Source organism: Anguilla anguilla, chromosome 16 (assembly GCF_013347855.1).
Source record: "Anguilla anguilla isolate fAngAng1 chromosome 16, fAngAng1.pri, whole genome shotgun sequence".
NCBI lineage: Eukaryota > Metazoa > Chordata > Actinopteri > Anguilliformes > Anguillidae > Anguilla > Anguilla anguilla.
In genome coordinates, this window is record NC_049216.1 from 35,381,711 (window position 1) to 35,396,710 (window position 15,000).

Sequence of the window (15,000 nt, forward strand, 5' to 3'; positions counted from 1 at the left end):
CTCAGCCTTGCTCCGCACGGACCTGCTGGACGTGACTCTCAGAAGTGCCAAAGTTAATATACAACTTTCACAAAGGCACACAGTCCTGCCTTGATCATCTGCAACCACCTTTCAAATTTCAAAAATGCGTGGCCATCATTGGGCATCCTGGCGTCATGGAAACGGTTGGGAGAGGTCAGGTGGCTGGCCGAGCTGTGAACCGCTGTAGATTAGATGAAATCTGTGTGAGCTCATGCACTGTGACTTTAATGTGGAAATCTCATGAGATGAAATATCTCCCATAATTATCATCCCAACATAACGCGAGTGGGGAAATGGAGCAGCCAGGGAATAGAATGCAAATATTTCCAGATTCTATTTGCAGTTTGAATTTGAAGTACTACTTATGTAACTGCTATGCGCAGGGCTACTACCACTACCACCCCCCCCCCCCCCACACTACCACCCCCCCCACACCACCACCACTACCACCATTACCATTTCTACTACCACCGTTTAGTGAATGTGGGGACAGTTGATTAGTTGATTATTTTGAATGATTCATACAAAGTAATGGAGTGATGAGGAGACTGCTCAGTGCTCTTTGTGTGGTGTAGCCTAGCACTGCGTTAACCTCCAAGACAACAGGTTGGGTCTCTCTCTCTCTCTCTCTCTCTCTCTCTCTCTTTTTTCAATTTCAATTTGCTTTATTGGCAGTAATAATAATAATAATAATAATAATAATAATAATAAATATGTTCGCATAGTGTAAAAATAGAAATAACATTAATTAAGGTGTGAAGAACATAACAGAATATTTATTCTAATATAAAACAATATATATAGTATGGTTTAAAAAAAGACTAATTATGGTAAATGACCTTTTAAAAAAATAGGTCAACAATATAACAATCGTAAATGAATACATTTGTTAAATGTATATATGGTGCAGAGCGTGTTTGTGTCCCTCATCCTGTGGCTTGTTGTTACATATCTGGCTGCTTGTGGGGCTGTAGGCCCTTCTCCTAATATAACTGACCATTTTTCATTGTCACCAATATTTTGGATGTTGGGGAAAGTAATGTTTATATTTTTAAAGGATTCTTCCCTTTGTTGATCATAATATGTAAAATACAAAAAGAAATGAATCCCTCTCTGCCTCCGTCTCTCCCTCATTTTCTCTATCTCTTTCTCTCCCTCCCCCCCTCTCTCTCTCCCTCTCTCTCTCTCCCTCCCTCCCTTCCTCCCTCCCTCTCTCTCTCTCTCTCCCTCTCTCTCTCTCCCTCCCTCCCCCCCTCCCTCCCTCCCTCCCTTTCTCTCTCTCTCTCTCTCTCTCTCTCTCCCTCCCTCCCTCCTTCCCTCTCTCTCTCTCTCTCTCTGTCTCCCTCCCTCCCTCCCTCTCTCTCTCTCTCTCTCCCTCCCTCCCTCCCTCTCGGGGAGTTGGGGCACCTGGTTGAGGTGTGGCGGTTGAGGGAACGTGTATGTGGGGGTAGCCCAGCTGAGGGGTGCTGTACTGTGTTTTTGGGGGCAAGGTGGCAGTGGTGGTTTTGGGGGGGCTGGGTAAGGGGGACACACCGTTATCTCCGGTATTTATCTCCTTACCCACAGCTCAGGTGGTTGGGGGCCCCCAGCTGCCAGGGGCTCCCTGCCCCCCCCCCCCCCACCCCCCCGAGGCGATGATATAAATACGAGTGGCGCATCATCCCAGTCCCAGGATTGACACGGATCCAAATCGCAGACGCGGTGACACTGAGGAACAGACAGACGTACATCGAGGCTGCCGACTCTGAGCTCAGCGCTCCCCTCGGTCCCCTGCCCCCCCACACCCGACCCTCGACCCCCCCACCCCCTTCTCCCCTGGGGAGCAGATGCCAGCTGACACACAAACAAGGTAAGAGGCCAGATGACACAGCCTCGAATGGGCTCAGCTGTGGGCTGTTGACGGGAGAGCAGAGCCAGACAGCAGTGCCTGGAGTGAAGCTGCGTTATATAAGAGAGAGAGTCCAGGGAGGACAGTCCAGGGAGGACACAGTCCAGGGAGGGGAGGACAGGGAGGACAGCTCAGAGAGGACAGACCAGGGAGGACAGCCCAGGTGGGACAGCTCTGAGAGGACAGTCAGCTCAGGGAGGACAGCTCTGGGACAGAACTCATGACGCTATGCGTGTGCGGAGGAGGCATCATGGTAAGGCGATTAAACCAGAGTTATTGATTGGCTGCTGAAATAATTGATTGATTGACTGAATTTTTTTAAAGAAGGGGGCTGGGGGTGGAGTGATGGTAGTCATGGTAGCGTTTCAGTGTTGGGTTTTTCTGTGGCCTGAGGGTGGCAGGGTGCAGAAGGGGGGGGGGGGGGGCTCTGGGGGCCGCTCATGCTTTAATGGGATGGATGGAGAGGCCGGTCCTGGGGCCTGCTGCTGGGTCCTGCAGGACGTGGAGTCCTTCTGCTCTTCGGTCCCGCTAACATTCCGCCCGGGCAGCCTGTGATCTGTACTCAGTAACTGCACCGTCAGTGTGTTTCTACCGTTTGCTTTTCTCTCTGTCTCTCTCTGTTTTATCCCCCCCCCGTCCCCCCCCCCCCGGTCCTCTCCCGTTAAACGCCGGTTCCGTGCCGTGCGGAATCTCGGTCTTCCGGCCCTTTTTCTGGGAATGGGCTCCGGAATGCCGGACTGACAGCCGCGGGAGCGGGGCGAAGCCGTCCGTTTGGCCCCCGAGCTCAGCCCCCGAGCCGAGGGGCACGGCTGCTCCCGGCCTGGGGAGACACGGGGGGGGGGGGGGGGGGGGCTGATATGAACTTTTGGAAGTCACGCGTTATACTGGAGGCCCAGTTGTCCCGTGTTGGATATCTGTGGGTTGTAGAGGTCAAGCGTGAGCATGAACGCCACTACAGAGGGGCTCCTGGGGGGGGTGGGGGGGGTTAGGCAGTGAAGTACAGGAAAGCGGGACACACCTGGTCTGGTTCTGAAAAGCTGCGCCCCTCCCCCCCTCGTGTGTCTCACTGACATTCGCAATAGCGCAACAGCTGTGCCCGCATGGATTTGAACCCGTGCAACCTCTGCGTTGCGAGCGCCAGCTCCGTCTCCTCCCCCATCTCCGCCTCCCCGGTTGGAGTCTCTGGGTGCGCAAGCTGTTCCCCGCTCTGTGTGTCACTCATGTTCGCTCCAAGCAAAAAAAAAAAGAGAAAGAAAAAGAGAAAAAATCTCTGTACAGAGTCGAGAGAGTGTCGTCATTCCTGTGACTTTTGTAAAAGAATTTTAGAAAGTTCAGTTGGAATTTTGACTAGTGTAACAGTGAATGCTGAAACGCTGATTGCAACAAGTTGCGTTAGTCAGAACCGGCGTGGTGTGTCTGATCTTTTTCTAAGCCAGGTGTGCTTGTGTCCCGTGACCTGCTTTGCACAGCACCAGGTAAAAGACGCTAGCTTGCGCGCGTATTTCAGAAATGAAAGGTTGTGCTTTCTGTTTCTTGCTTTTGAGCGCTAGCTTTTCCATGTTGTCAAGACATGATGAAACTCTCTCCTCTTCCTCTGCTTCCTCCTCCTCCTCTGTCCCTGCAGGACCTGAGGCTACGCTGACGCCATGGAGACAGACCCCCCCCTGCGCTCGGCGCCCGATGAGCTCCGCCACCCCTACTCCAACTTCTCCAACTGGAAGTTCAAGCTCTTCCGGGTCAAGTCCATGGAGAAGGCGCCGCTGCCGGCCGAGGGGTCGCTAGGGGGGCAGCCGCCCCCCCGGGCGCCGCTCTCCCAGCCCCCCGGGAAGGCGGAGCAAGAGTGGGCGGAGTCAGAGGTGGGCGGGGCCAGCAGCGTGATGAGGCTCTGTCTGGGAGGGAAGGCCAAGGAGGTGGTGGAAGGGGCGGCCCACCGAGTCGACATGAAGCTCCTGGAGATCGACACCCACATGAATCACCTCAGGTGTGTCTCAGGTACTCTGGGGATTATACAGAACACCAGGTGTGTCTCAGGTACTCTGGGGATTATACAGAACATCAGGTGTGTCTCAGGCACTCTGGGGATTATACAGAACATCAGGTGTGTCTCAGGTACTCTGGGGATTATACAGAACATCAGGTGTGTCTCAGGTACTGTGGGGATTATACAGAACATCAGGTGTGTGTCAGGTACTCTGGGGATTATACAGAACATCAGGTGTGTCTCAGGTACTCTGGGGATTATACAGAACATCAGGTGTGTCTCAGGTACTCTGGGGATTATACAGAACATCAGGTGTGTCTCAGGTACTCTGGGGATTATACAGAACACCAGGTGTGTCTCAGGTACTGTGGGGATTATACAGAACACCAGGTGTGTCTCAGGTACTCTGGGGATTATACAGAACATCAGGTGTGTCTCAGGTACTCTGGGGATTATACAGAACATCAGGTGTGTCTCAGGTACTCTGGGGATTATACAGAACATCAGGTGTGTCTCAGGTACTCTGGGGATTATACAGAACATCAGGTGTGTCTCAGGTACTGTGGGGATTATACAGAACATCAGGTGTGTCTCAGGTACTCTGGGGATTATACAGAACATCAGGTGTGTCTCAGGTATAGAACTGTCGTTTCTTCCTGCCGATTGATTCTGGATCAGTCACATATTTAAAACACCTTTGCTCTAAACGCTGGTAAAATCTAAAAGCACTTCGGTAGGTCTAAGAGCCATGTTGCTCAGCAGAATGTGCAGTCATTTCAAAATAAATATTTTGTGCCGACTGTTGATGAAAACACACAATTCTTCAACTCTCAGGAAACCGCAGAAATGTTGCTGGTGCCTAAAGGATTAAAGTGTTTTAGAAAGTTACTTTACCCGCTTCTGCTCCCCATGGCAAGGGAGTTATGAATGAATCAATCTCAGGTACATGAGGGATCGCGGATGCATCAGTGATTCTCGATTCGCGTTCGAGTGATGAATTGTTTGATTAAGGCGTCAGATAGCGAGCTGTTTTCCCCGCTCCACACCACAGTCAGTCTCAGATAACAAGGCCTCTCACCTCTCCACTGTGGTGATATACCTCTCCACTCCACCCATTAAATCGCAATCGTTAGATTATTAATTACAAAACCAACTATAAAAAAAAACAAGAAAAAAAAAACAGACACAGCTCAGATCTTCTTAGTCGTGGATCAATAATCAGCAAATTAACTTTGCGGGAGTGGAAACTCATTTTAGTCTGTCTAAAAGGAAACAAAAAGATTCTCAGCCAGCGCAGTTGAGAGAAAGGAAGACTCAAAGTGTTTTTGTTTTTCCCTGTTTGTTTCCGGACAGGAGCCTGTGCCGGCTCTGTGGCCTGGCCTGGGTGAAGGCGAAGGGGGGGCCGGAGCACGAGGTGCAGGGGGTCCTGGACGAGGCCAGCAGGATGTCCCTGCGGAGGATGGGGTGCAAGGCCACCAGCTGGCCGGAGGTCCTCCTGAAGGTGTTCAAGGTGGACGTGGGGGGGGACCAGGAGACGGTGCACCCCCCCTTCTTCTGCCACCGCTGCTGGAAGGCGGCCATCAGGGGCGGGGGGTTCTGCTGCTTCTCCCGAACCCGGGTTCCGCAGTGGCACCCCCACTCCGCCCACTGCCCCCTCTGCCACCCCAAAAAGGCCTCCTTCAAGCAGAGGGGCCGGAAGAGATGCCGCTCACCCCGGGCCGCCCCCCACCCGGCCAAGAGGGCGAAGGCAGACCCCCAGGACCGCGGGGGCGGGGCCCGGAGGCCCGGGTGCGAGCGGGCGCCCGGCGGCAGGGCCTGGCGCCAGCCCGGCCTGCAGAGGGCGCTGTGGGTGAAGAACATCACCCGCTGCCGGAGCGTCCACCTCAGCGCCAAGCTCCTGCAGGACCCGCTCCCGGCCGACTTCCTGCGAGCCGTCACCTGCCAGGTGTGCGACCACCTGCTGGCCGAGCCCGTCCAGGCGCCCTGCGGCCACCTCTTCTGCCGCACCTGCATCCTGAAGTACGGCCGCGCCCTGGGCCCCCGCTGCCCCGCCTGCGCCCTCCCCTGCCCCCCCGCCGAGCTCGCCCCCCCCGCCAAGGCCTTCCTGGAGGTGCTGCGCGGCCTGCGGCTCCGGTGCCCCCGGCAGGACTGCGAGGAGGGGGTGCGGCTGGACGCGTACGGGGCGCACTGCCTCGCCCACAGCGAGGAGGGGGACAGGGACGAGGGCGAGGGCGAGGGCGGGGGCGGGGGCACGCTCAAGGGGCGGGGCTTCGACTGCTACCAGCCCGTCAACAAGGGCGGTCGCCCCCGGCAGCACCTCCTGTCGCTGACCCGCCGCGCCCAGAAGCACCGGCTGAAGGAGCTGAAGGCCCACGTGAAGGTCTTCGCCGAGAAGGAGGAGGGCGGGGACGTCAAGTCCGTGTGCCTCACCCTCTTCCTGCTGGCGCTGCGGGCGGGGAACGAGCACCGGCAGGCCGACGAGCTGGAGGCCATGATGCAAGGTACAGCCGCCCCGCCGTTCCTACGGCAACGTCGGAACGTTCGTCTCCTTTCTGAGCTCCTCCCCTTTTTTTCCCTGCTTTCTTTCTTTTTTTCTTTTTTTTTTTTTTGCTTTATGTTGTGTCCTGGAAGTCTTTTGTTGTTGTCGTCCTGCTGCTTTTATAAGTGCACACTGACTATCCGGTATAATTTTCATTTCATTTATTTATTTATTTTTTTAGTTGACAATCTCGATTTGTGACTCTGATGGAATGCTTTGAGGCACGGGGGGGGGGGGGGGGGGGGGGACGTAACAACAACAACAGCAACAATAAAAAAAGAGAACAATCTGAACTAATTTTTCATCATGCGTCGCAGCTGACCAAAAAAAACACAGACTGCCCCCCCCCCCCCACCCCCCCACCCCCCCTGCCTCTCCATCTTTCGCTGGCTTCCTAATTCAAAACAACACGGCTCGTCAGAAGCCTGTTCAGATCAAAACAACAGGAGAGCGGCTCGCGTCTGCTGAGGGGGATGGGGGGGGGGGTTGGGGTCTGGGTGACGGTAAATGGGGCAGTCCTGCTCCCCCCCCGGGGAGGAGACAGGCCAGCTGGAGTTCTGTTGTCATCTCACACCAACACAGAAAGCCTGCCAGCTTGCTCGACTTCAACCCCCCCCCCCCCCCCCCACCCCCCGTTCTGCCGTTGGCAGGAGTAGTCATTACAAAGGTACAACTTCCTGGGGAAATATTGTCACTGCTGTAATTATCTGTACCTTTTCTTTGTTTTTTTGTTGTTGTTTTTTTTGGTCGGTTTTCCTTGAAAAACAGCCTGTAAACGTCCTTGAAGGGATGCTAACCATCACAGCGACAAACTGCGCCTTCGTGCTGCTAGCACTTCATCTGAATTCAAGTCTTTCTCTTTCTCTCTTTCATTCTCTCTCTCTCATTTCAATTCGAGTGCTTTATTGACATGATGCACAGTAAGTGCGTTCTGCCAAAATGTGAACGACAATCATCTGGAAACAAATGCAAAACAAGGAGTCCCTTAGGCGGATCTTGACTGTGTCATCAACAACAATGGCACTTAAAATTTTAAACAGACAAACACATTTCCAGCTTAATTACCTCCGCAAGGACCACAAATAATTATAATTAAATACAAACAAAAGAGTATTAACGACAGTCATTTTAATACTGACGGCGCGAATAAAAAAACTGAACGAAGGAGGTGCTGGTTTTGGTGTCACACACCGTTTCTCAGGCGGGAATAAACTGCGCTGCTGGCCTCACGTAGCTCATCTCCGCTCCTGGACGAGCCTGGTGTCCAAATTAGCCGTCCTCAGTTCATGAAATTCAAATCCACAATTCGGCTTTCTGGCAGGAGTACACACGCACACACACACACACGCACACACACACGCACGCACACACACACACACAAGCTGTATTTTGGCAAAGCGTTTTCTGAAATAACAAGTGAAAAATTCAAATGGAGCTGAAATATAGATGAGCAGAGCCTCGTATTAAGTGGTAATTTTAAAATATTAATCATTATCTCTCTGTCTGTCTCTCCCTCCCTCTCCCTCTCTCTCTCTCTCTCCCTCCCTCTCTCTCCCTCTCTCTCTCTCTCTCTCACCCCCCCTCCCTCCCTCCCTCAGGCCGGGGGTTTGGGCTGCACCCTGCGGTGTGTCTGGCTATTCGGGTCAACACCTTCCTGAGCTGCAGCCAGTACCACAAGATGTACCGCACGGTCAAGGCCACCAGTGGGCGCCAGATCTTCCAGCCCCTGCACGCGCTGCGCAACGCGGAGAAAGAGCTGTTGCCCGGCTACCACCCCTTCGAGTGGCAGCCGGCGCTGCGCGGCGTGTCCAGCGCCACCGCCGTGGGCATCGTGGACGGCCTGTCGGGCTGGACCGCGTCCGTGGACGACTCCCCGGCGGAGACCATCGCCCGGCGCTTCCGCTACGACGTGGCGCTGGCGGCGGCGCTGAAGGACCTGGAGGAGGACATCGTGGAGGGGCTGCGCGAGCAGGGCCTGGAGGACAGCGCCTGCACTGCCGGCTTCTCCGTGGTGGTGAAGGAGTCGTGCGACGGCATGGGCGACGTGAGCGAGAAGCACGGCGGCGGGCCGGCGCTGCCGGAGAAGGCCGTGCGCTTCTCCTTCACCGTGATGTCGGTGTCGGTGCGGCCCGAGGGCGCCGCGGCGGACGTCACGCTCTTCCGCGAGCCCAAGCCCAACTCCGAGCTCAGCTGTCGGCCGCTCTGCCTGATGTTCGTGGACGAGTCCGACCACGAGACGCTGACCGCCATCCTGGGGCCCGTGGTGGCCGAGCGCGACGCCATGAAGGAGAGCCGGCTCATCCTGCCCGTGGGCGGCCTGCCGCGCTCCTTCCGCTTCCACTTCCGCGGCACGGGCTACGACGAGAAGATGGTGCGCGAGCTGGAGGGCCTGGAGGCCTCGGGCTCCACCTACGTCTGCACGCTGTGCGACGCCACGCGCGCCCAGGCCTCGCACAACATGGTGCTGCACGCCGTCACGCGCTGCCACCGGGAGAACGCCGAGCGCTACGAGCTGTGGCGCACCAACCCGTACGGCGAGTCCGCCGACGAGCTGCGCGACCGCGTCAAGGGCGTGTCCGCCAAGCCCTTCCTGGAGACGCAGCCCACCATGGACGCCCTGCACTGCGACATCGGCAACGCCGCCGAGTTCTACAAGCTGTTCCAGGACGAGATCGGCCAGGTGCACCTGCGGGCCGGCGGCGCCCCCCCGGGCCGGGAGGAGCGGCGGCGCTGGCGGGCGACGCTGGACAAGCAGCTGAGGAACAAGCTGAAGCTGAAGCCCGTGATGCGGATGAACGGGAACTACGCGCGGCGGCTGATGACCCGGGAGGCGGCGGCGGCCGTGTGCGAGCTGGTGCCGGGCGAGGAGCGGCGGGAGGCCCTGCGCGAGCTGATGGAGCTCTACCTGCAGATGAAGCCCGTCTGGCGCTCCACCTGCCCCGCCCGCGAGTGCCCCGACCAGCTGCTGCGCTACAGCTTCAACTCGCAGCGCTTCGCCGACCTGCTCGCCGCCACCTTCCGCCACCGCTACGACGGCAAGATCACCAACTACCTGCACAAGACGCTGGCGCACGTGCCCGAGATCATCGAGCGCGACGGCTCCATCGGCGCCTGGGCCAGCGAGGGGAACGAGTCCGGGAACAAGCTGTTCCGCCGCTTCCGCAAGATGAACGCCCGCCAGTCCAAGAGCTTCGAGCTGGAGGACATCCTGAAGCACCACTGGCTCTACACCTCCAAGTACCTGCAGAAGTTCATGGAGGCCCACAGGAACTCCGCCAAGGCCCTGCAGGCCACCATCGACCCGGTGGAGAACCTCGACGACGGCGAAGTCGAAGTCGAACCCGATCCCGAACCCGATCCCGATCCCGTCGACTCACTGGACTTTTGAGAAGGAAACGAAATGGGTTAAGCCGTTTTATTTTTTTGTTTTTGCTAAACTCGACTTGCAGATGTTTTTTCGAAGCGATTTCTGTGTGTCGCTCTGTGAGCACTCCTTCTGCATTTATTGCAGAAGTGGAATTTACCTTCTCAGCGTCGCATGAGTATTACTGCCTCTCAGGGCTGCTCTGTTTATGGTGAGAAAGGTTTCATTGTGGCTGGTGATTTAATTTACTCTAAGTGGCTTTAAGTGCCTGCAGGACCCACAGAGGTCTAATGTGACGAGGCTCCTGCATAGTCTATATAACACTTTTAATAGGAAAGAGAACACACTTTAATGGGGGCGTTCGTGCCGTTTCTTTTTATTATGATAGATTTCTTTTTGCGTGATAAATGAGTATTTCTTTGTTTCATTTGTTTTGATTGATTTATTTAATGTCAAAGAAGTGAAATAATGTGGTTTTCACTCTTGCTAGTTTCTCCAAGTTCATGTTTTCAAGAAAAAAAAAACTTGAAAAAGGAAAAACATTGTTACAATTAACCAGTTCGCATGGTCCTTGTCGGACAATACTTTATTGTATTCCTTGTGCATATGAAAGTCTGAAATTGTATTTTTTTTTACTCCCAGTGAAATATTGGGTAGTTTATTGTACTGCTTGGCTGAGACACATTCATGAATTTAAACAGAAAGGTTATTTATGCGGAAAGATGAAAGCATTGTAAGTCATGGACAGGTAATTGTGTTAAAGGAGCATACATTTTATGACTTCTGCATTAATTTATCACTGGGTCAGGAAAGAAATGGAATTACAGAAACTCAAATTGTCTTTGTTTCATGAGCGCGAGGAAAAATGATTGCTTTAGTGCCTGGCATTGGGGTCCCGTGGAGCAGAATGACTTTGAAATCTCCTTATAGGTTTAGGCATTCATAGCGGGAGAATGAGACCATTCTACTTTTCTATTCCTGAAATAAAGGAGCCTTCGTTAATTAGCGGGAGAATATGTTTATTGCTAAATGTTATAAATGGAGGGTTTCCTGCGGAGGACAATGGGTTTTTTTTCTTCTCCTCTCATTAAATTGCGGCTCTGGTTCTGTGTGAGGGAAACATTAGTAATAACAGGTGTCCTTATTTCCCCGCCGTGGACCTCGCGCGTGAACTTTCGCCGTCTGCCTTCCGAGGCCCGGAGACAGTCTGTCGCCCGTCAGCGGCGTTCGGAGAGTGACGGCGCGTTTCATTCAAACGTCGCCCCTTCAGCTGCTGCCTCGCTCACACTTTCATTCCGTTCCAAAATTGATTTTTTTTCCCTCCCTTCCAGTCTGAATAAAGCTGCCCCTTTTTATTTGGCGGGCGGGGGGGACCTGTGGGAGAAGTGAAGCGAGGAAGTGAGAGTGAAGACTAAAAGAAGATGTTAGAAGGAACTTTTTATTGCGTTGTCTGAGTCTGCCGTTTTGTCGGCGGTGATATTTTTTTAATGTGACTTTTTTGTCATTTTTTAACTCTGGAACTTTTTTGCAAGTAGCGTCAAGCAAATCTAAAAAAAAATGTCTTAATAGTCTTTGGGGCTTGTGTAAGAATTATATAAGTAAGAATATGACAAAAAAATAATAAAAAAACATTTAAAACATTATGTTTACAAGGAACGAGCCCAGCATAATATCCTCTTCTGTACTAATTTCATGTTTATATTGCTGATAAGTGTTAAATATTTGATGATGTTTTGCAGTTGAATTTGATTCATTGAAAAGGGAGAAAGGGATGCTAGAATTTTGCATGGATCTGGATGAATATTAATTCAGCATTCCATCTTTTTAGTATTTTTTATTCACATTATATAAGTACACTAACGCTCGGACACCACATGCCATGTGTGGGAGAAAGCCAGCTGATCATTGTACTGTACAGCTTTATTTCAGTTTTGTGATTCTGTGGTACCTTTTGGGGATTGGTTTAATTTTTGTGTTTTTTTGCACCAGAAAGAAGGAGTTTACACAACTGCTCATGCAATTACATCTCTACAATATTATTTTATATGTCATTTTTTTACTCATGTTTAAATAATACACTATTCCGTCTGATTGATTTACTGTAGTGCAGCAGTTTGTTTTTTGCTGCCAAGGTCCTTAATCAAAATGTTTTCATTTTATTCTAAAGCACTGGTTTATGTTTTGAAATGTTTTTATAATGGTAAATGTTATTTGACTTGTTTTTTAAAACACATTTTGTTGCTGTCTGATGAAACAATAAATACAATTATCTTGGAGCACAGAAATAGCTATTTATTTTGCACTTAATTCACATCCACAGACAGGCACACAAAGGTCATACAAAAATACAAGGCTAGACACAAACAAGGTCCTTACTTTGTCAGTGGGGTGCCAGTATAGCATGGTTAGGGAACTGTAGCTTTAAGTCTTCATTCCCAGGTATGCCCCAGAGTACTTACCTTGCATTGTCTCACTATATGACTAATTGTTTAAATGGATGTATGTAAAATAATGTCCATCCATTATCTACACCCACTTATCATGGTCAGAGTGGCGGGGGTTGCTGGAGCGTATCCCAGCATGCATTGGGCAAGAAACAGGAATACCCTGGACAGGTCATGTAAAAGAATATAAGTTTGTAAGTCACTTTGTATGAAAGGGTCTGCTAAATGCTATAAATGTAATCAGCAAAATGTAGTATTATGAAAATAATTTGAAACAGTGTATTATAGCTTAACCTGTCAATAACCTCTATAATGATTGGCAGCTCTACAGCATAGTTTGGAGAAACTCATGCTGTCTTTGTGTACGGGTGTGTATTACATATTTTAGCCTGGAGGGCTCTGATTGCATTCTTACCATTGGGACTGCACCCACACAAAATGTTTAAAACCTGAGGATTATAATTGCTATTCAGTAATATCTTTTTAAAATTCTGTATTAGTTCTTTTTGCCCCAACAGTACATTTACAAACTGTAAACATGGTCCTCTGTTTCACTCTCCCTCCCTCCCTCCCTCCCTCTCTCTCACTCTCACTCACACACACATACAATTAATTAGCAATGCAATTAATTTGACAATCTTTATTTATTTATTTATTCTGGATCATCACAAGGTTTTTCTTCCAACAAAAACTGTTCCATATAAAATAAAAAATGAAATAAAAACAGAACTCTTTAATAAACTGGTCAGGAACTGAGCATGCCAAGACAGAAGCAAAATTTAAAAACTAAATGACACTTTGACATTCTAATTTTAAACACAAACACAAATCACAATTTTAATAATAACTCACAATACCAATACCCCCATATGCTATAATACGCTTAGGTTCAATATGCACTGGAACCTGCCCCCAACCCCCCCCCCCCCCAACCCCGGCACCACAAAAGATCATACATATGATCAAATGGGAGAATAGCACAACATGTGGCTGATCTACAGGCCAGCATCAGTCGAACAGCTTCCTGAGGAAGGACTTTTTGGCCGGAGTCATGTTGAGCTTGACAGGGGCTCTCTTCTGCTGCTTCTTCATGGGGGTGCGTTTGAGGGGCGGGGCAGAGCGGGGCGGGGTCTGCGCCTCCTGCCAGGGCAGGCCCCCGTGGTCGGGGCAGAAGTACTTGCTGCTGTTCTGGGAGAAGCGCACGAGCAGCGCCTCGGTCAGGTCCATGCACTGCGCGTGCACCCAGTGCCCGTCCTCCTCGCCCCTGGAGCAGAAGATCATGGCGGGCCGGCACAGCTCGGTGGAGTAGTAGGGCTCCCAGGTGTTGGGGTCCACCAGGCAGCCCGGGCAGCACTTGACCCAGTACCCCGTCTGGGACTCGTCCTCCTCGTCTTCCTCGTTGTAGGTGTCGCCCTCGCCGTCGCTGCTGTCCTCCAGCTCGTGCGGCTCGCGGCCGAAGTACAGCTCCTCCGAGTCCTCCAGCGGCGCCGAGTCCTCGAAGTCCGTCGACTCCTGGCTGCAGCCCTGCGTGGGGTCCTCCCCGTCCCCGTCCCCGTCCTGCCGGAAGCTCACCTGGTAGAAGCAGTGGGCGTCCGGGGGAGCGGGGACCCCGATGAGCGCCCGGCCCGGCCCCAGGCTCCCCCCGAACCAGGTGCGGCTGTGGCTGATGTCGCCGGTCCAGGGCGGCGGCTCCTGCGGCTCGATGCGGATCCCGCTGTCGTCCAGAACCACCCGGCTGCACTCCAGCCGCTTCTCCGACTCGGACCGGTACCCGCCCAGGACGATGTACTCGTGGGCGGAGCCACTGCCGCCGCCGCTGACGAGGGTGGCGATGGAGCTGGTCAGGCACAGGCCGGAGTCCAGGGCCTCGCAGGTGAGCAGGGGGCTGCCCAGGAGGAGCTCCACCTTCAGCCGGAACAGCCGCGGGGGGCGGGAGTCGGAGTCCATGGTGTGGCCCCCCAGGATGTAGACGCAGTCCTCTCGGGACAGCGCCAGGTGGAAGGCCTGCCCGTCGGCGAGCTCGGGCAGGTGGTGGGCGGAGCAGCAGCCGAAGGTCAGGTCGACCAGGTAGACCAGCGGCGGGCAGTCCACCACGCTGTTCCAGGTCTCGGTGGTCCGCTCGCCCGGCGGCCTGTAGGAGCGCCCGCCGAAGAGCAGGCAGGCCGTCTTGCCGCGGCTGCGCACCACGCTGGCGGTGTGGCCGTACCGCGGGCCCGGCGCCTCCCCGGACAGCTCCCTCTCCTGGCAGCGCAGCGTCACCTTGCGGTTGCACCCGCGCCCGTCCAGGCTCAGCTCGTACAGGCTGGACGACAGCTCGTTGTTGGGGGTGCGGCCCCCGTGGATGAGGTAGCGCTCGGGGTCGCCGCCCTGGGGCTCGAGGCGGGCGACGGCGGGGCAGCGCAGCGGGGGCAGGTAGCAGGAGTCGTTGGAGAAGGAGATGGCCCGCAGCTTGAGCTGGCCCTTCTTCAGCCGCACGCCGAATACGCCCGTCGGGCAGGACCGCTTGGGCCAGCCCTTCTGCCCGAACAGGAACACGGACCCGTCCAGCTGCAGCAGGGAGCAGCCAGGCTGCAGCAGGCCTGCGCAGTTCACCGCAGTCACCAGCTGCAACGACATGCTGCGCAGAGAACTGTGCGGGGAAACGAATCGAGAAGACATCGTTAGCTTTTTAAATCATGTATTGCCATGTTATGACACAACTTTTTAGTTAAATTGTGAAGAATTAAAGCTTCTGGCGACCAATAATTAAGTTAAAGGTACAAC

At 53.3% G+C, this 15,000-nt stretch overlaps 2 protein-coding genes across 2 annotated transcripts in view; one reads left to right on the plus strand and one right to left on the minus strand.

The window, feature by feature from the left end:
- Window positions 1–3,536: 3,536 nt before the first annotated feature.
- rag1 (recombination activating 1) lies at window positions 3,537–11,953 on the plus strand. The gene is made up of 3 exons (XM_035395317.1): window positions 3,537–3,890; window positions 5,244–6,391; window positions 8,028–11,953. Exons 1-3 carry the CDS (start codon window positions 3,556–3,558, stop codon window positions 9,815–9,817), a joined length of 3,273 nt encoding a protein of 1,090 aa, XP_035251208.1. The 5' UTR covers window positions 3,537–3,555; the 3' UTR covers window positions 9,818–11,953.
- Window positions 11,954–12,873: 920 nt separating this feature from the next.
- Window positions 12,874–15,000, minus strand: part of rag2 (recombination activating gene 2) — a 3,728-nt gene continuing 1,601 nt past the window's right edge. Inside the window, exon 2 of the mRNA XM_035395139.1 lies at window positions 12,874–14,866. Within this exon, the coding sequence (XP_035251030.1) occupies window positions 13,246–14,853 (1,608 nt within the window). The 5' untranslated portion in view covers window positions 14,854–14,866 and the 3' untranslated portion in view covers window positions 12,874–13,245. The remainder of the gene's footprint in view (window positions 14,867–15,000) is intronic.